At 59.7% G+C, this 3,220-nt stretch overlaps 1 protein-coding gene across 2 annotated transcripts; it reads right to left on the reverse strand.

Moving 5' to 3' along the window:
* Positions 1-533: 533 nt before the first annotated feature.
* Positions 534-3,001, reverse strand: LOC113941855 (leucine-rich repeat extensin-like protein 5). 2 transcript variants are annotated; one of them, XM_027632997.1, is made up of 4 exons: positions 1,743-3,001; positions 1,617-1,677; positions 1,038-1,154; positions 534-981 (listed from the first exon to the last, which is right to left on the reverse strand). In XM_027632997.1, the coding sequence occupies exons 1-4, from the start codon at positions 2,069-2,071 to the stop codon at positions 538-540; spliced, it is 951 nt and encodes a 316-aa protein (XP_027488798.1). In that variant the 5' UTR covers positions 2,072-3,001; the 3' UTR covers positions 534-537. The 2 variants fall into 2 exon arrangements, with proteins under 2 accessions (XP_027488798.1, XP_027488797.1); XM_027632996.1 differs by having other exon boundaries at positions 534-1,001; positions 1,063-1,154; positions 1,617-3,001.
* Between the last annotated feature and the right edge of the window lie 219 nt (positions 3,002-3,220).

The following is a 3,220-nucleotide window of genomic DNA, read 5'->3' on the forward strand; positions in this document are numbered from 1 at the left end:
GGATGTTCTGACCCTTCAAATCTTTGTGTTTTGGGGGGAAAAAGGGGTTTGGGGGAAGAAAAATGGGACTGGGGATGTTCTGACCCTTCAAATCCTCAGATTTTTGGGGGGAAAAGGGGGTTTGGGGAAGAAAAATGGAGCTGGGGATGTTCTGACCCTTCAAATCCTCAGATTTTGGGGGGAAAAAAGGGGTTTGGGGGGGAAGAAAATTAGACCTGAGGATGTTCTGACCCTTCAAATCCTCAGATTTTGGGGCGGAAAAGGGGTTTGGGGGAAGAAAAGTGGAACTGGGGATGTTCTGACCCCCAAACTCTGTCCCTGGGGTCCCTCGTGGGGCCTTTTCCCACCCCACAAACCAACCTCCCCTCCCCTGGAGCTTAATCTGAGACACACAAATAGTTTATTTTTTCCAAAGTCCGTTTTTTTTTTTTTTTTTTTTTTTTTTGGTTTTTTTTTTGTTTTTTTTTTTTTTAATTTTCTTTTTTTTTTTTTTTTTTTTTTTTAGATTTCTCCTTTGTTTTTTGGTTTTGGTTTTTTTTATACAAAATCTCCTCCTCCCTGCGCTGGACAAAACGAAAAAAAAATCTCCTCCTGAGCTCCTCCTGCCCCCCACCCTGAGCTCAGCCAGGTTTGTGTCCCATCCCCTTCCCAAAAAAACCCAGCAGGGACATTTCCCGGTGGGATAAACCCTTGGGACACAACGGGCGGGGGCACACGGAAAGCCCCCCATGGAGCTGTGGGAGAGGTGGGAACAAGGCAAGTTGGGGATGGAATTCTCAGTTTTGGGGGGTCTCCCCCTGTCCCCGTGAGCTCCTGGACAGAGCCAGGGGTTGGATTTTTGGGATTTGGGGAATCCCTGGAGGAGCTGAGCCCCCCCAGCAGAGCCCAGCAGGATTTTTTTGGGACCGTGGCGGGGGGTGACTGGGAGACAACTGGGCTGGAATTCTGGGGGTTCCCGTCCCTCCAGGTCCTCTGGGGTGACTGGGAGACAACTGGAATTCCAGGGGGTCCCCATCCCTCCAGGTCCTTTGGGATGCTGAGGAGGTGACTGGGCTGGAATTCTGGGGGTCCCCATCCCTCCAGGTCCTTTGGGTTCTGGGGGAGTGACTGGGAGACAACTGAGCTGGAATTCCGGGGGTCCCCGTCCCTCCAGGTCTTCCGGAGTGACTGGGAGACAACTGGAATTCCGGGGGGGTCACTGTCCCTCCAGGTCCTCCAGGGTGACTGGGAGACAACTGGAATTCCGGGGGGTCACCATCCCTCCAGGTCCTTCCTGGGTGCCGGGGGGGTGACTGGGAGACAACTGGAATTCCTGGGGGTCACTGTCCCTCCAGGTCCTCCTGGGTGCTGGGGGGTGACTGGGCTGGAATTCTGGGGGTCCTCATCCCTCCAGGTCCCTCCTGGGTGCCGGGGGGGTGACTGGGAGACAACTGGAATTCCGGGGGTCCCCATCCTTCCGGGTCCTTTGGGATGCTGGGGGGGGTGACTGGGAGACAACTGGGCTGGAATTCCGGGGGATCCCTGTCCCTCCAGGTCCTTCCTGGGTGCTGGGGGGGTGACTGGGAGACAACTGAGTTGGAATTCTGGGGGGTCCCCGTCTCTCCAGGTCCTCCAGGGTACTGGGGGGTGACTGGGAGACAACTGGGCTGGAATTCTGGGGGTTCCCGTCCCTCCAGGTCCTCCGGGGTGACTGGGAGACAACTGGAATTCCAGGGGGTCCCCATCCCTCCAGGTCCTTTGGGGTGCTGAGGAGGTGACTGGGAGACAACTGAGCTGGAATTTCGGGGGTCCCCATCTCTCCAGGTCCCTCCGGGGTGCCGGGAAGGGCTCGGATCCCGGAATTCCCGCGTGGGAAGAGGCAGGAGAAGGTCAGGTTCACATTAGCACACGTCAAGGTCCATAGTGCAAATTGGGGTCCACAGGTTTTTGGGGGGGTCACGGGGGTGACCTGTGGGCAGGGGATGGTCCTCGGGGTCCCCAAAGCCCCCCCCCCGTGCCCGTGGCCATGGCACTGCCACGCTCCGGAGGAAGGAGAGCCGGGAATTCTTTGGAGGAGACACAGGGAGCCCATCCCTGCTCGTCCCGGGCTGGAGAGGAGATCCAGGAGCAGAACCACAACTGCCCATCCCAACAGCCAGCCCTTCCCTGGGGACGGATCCTGGGAGAAGGATCCACCCCTTCCCAGGGCCAGGGAGATCCCAGGAGAAGGATCCACCCCTTCCTATTGCCAGGGAGATCCTAGGACAAGGATCCACCCTTTCCCATGGCCAGGGAGATCTTGGGAGAAGGATCCACCCCTTCCCAGGGCCAGGGAGATCTTGGGAGAAGGATCCACCCCTTCCCAGGGCCAGGGAGATCCCGGGAGAAGGATCCACCCCTTCCCCAGGAGAAGGATCCACCCCTTCCCATGGCCAGGGGGATCCCAGGAGAAGGATCCACCTCTTCCTATTGCCAGAGAGATCCCAGGAGAAGGATCCACCTCTTCCTATTGCCAGGGAGATCCCAGGAGAAGGATCCACCCCTTCCCACGGCGTGGGAGATCCCGGGATCTGCATCCATGTGCCCCCTCAGCCAGAAGGGTTTTTTTGGGGCCCGGCTTTGGGGTCCCCACGAGCACAATCCGGGGCTGGGAGGGAGCTCCTGCTCCTCCCTCACTCCCCAGCCCAGGACACGGCCGGAATTGTCCCTTCCAGGAGTCCAGGAGGCCCTTCCATGGTTCGGGGCAGGGAGGATGAGGAGGCCAAGGGGGAGCCGGGAGGGAAGGGCAGGTCCTGGAGCAGGGGACAGTCCCCACTGTCACTGGGCCATCGGCTCCTCCTCCTCCATCGGCTCCTCGGGCGCCCTGGGAGGGGGAAAACGGGATGTGAGGATTCCCGGGGGGATTCCCGTGGGACACGGGACAGCCCCCTCCACCCCAAGGGCCTCCTGGAATGTCCAGCTCCTGGAGGAGTCCCGGAGCATCCCAAATTCCTGCCCCATTGAGACCCCCCCGGACCCTGGCTGGGCCCTGGGGAGGGTGGGGGGCGATGGAGGGGAGAGGGATGGGGCTGGGATTCCTTTGGGAATCTCCCAACCCACGTCCTGACCCAAGGCCTGACCTCCCGGAATCTCAGCGGGATGTGGGACCCCGGGACACAGGGAATGAGGGGCACCCAGACCCCCAGGATCCATCAGGGAATGAGGGGCACCCAGACCCCCAGGATCCATCAGGGAATGAGGG

The sequence above is a fragment of the Corapipo altera genome, unplaced genomic scaffold (genome assembly GCF_003945725.1).
Source record: "Corapipo altera isolate COAL_440 unplaced genomic scaffold, ASM394572v1 60491, whole genome shotgun sequence".
Classification (NCBI taxonomy): domain Eukaryota; kingdom Metazoa; phylum Chordata; class Aves; order Passeriformes; family Pipridae; genus Corapipo; species Corapipo altera.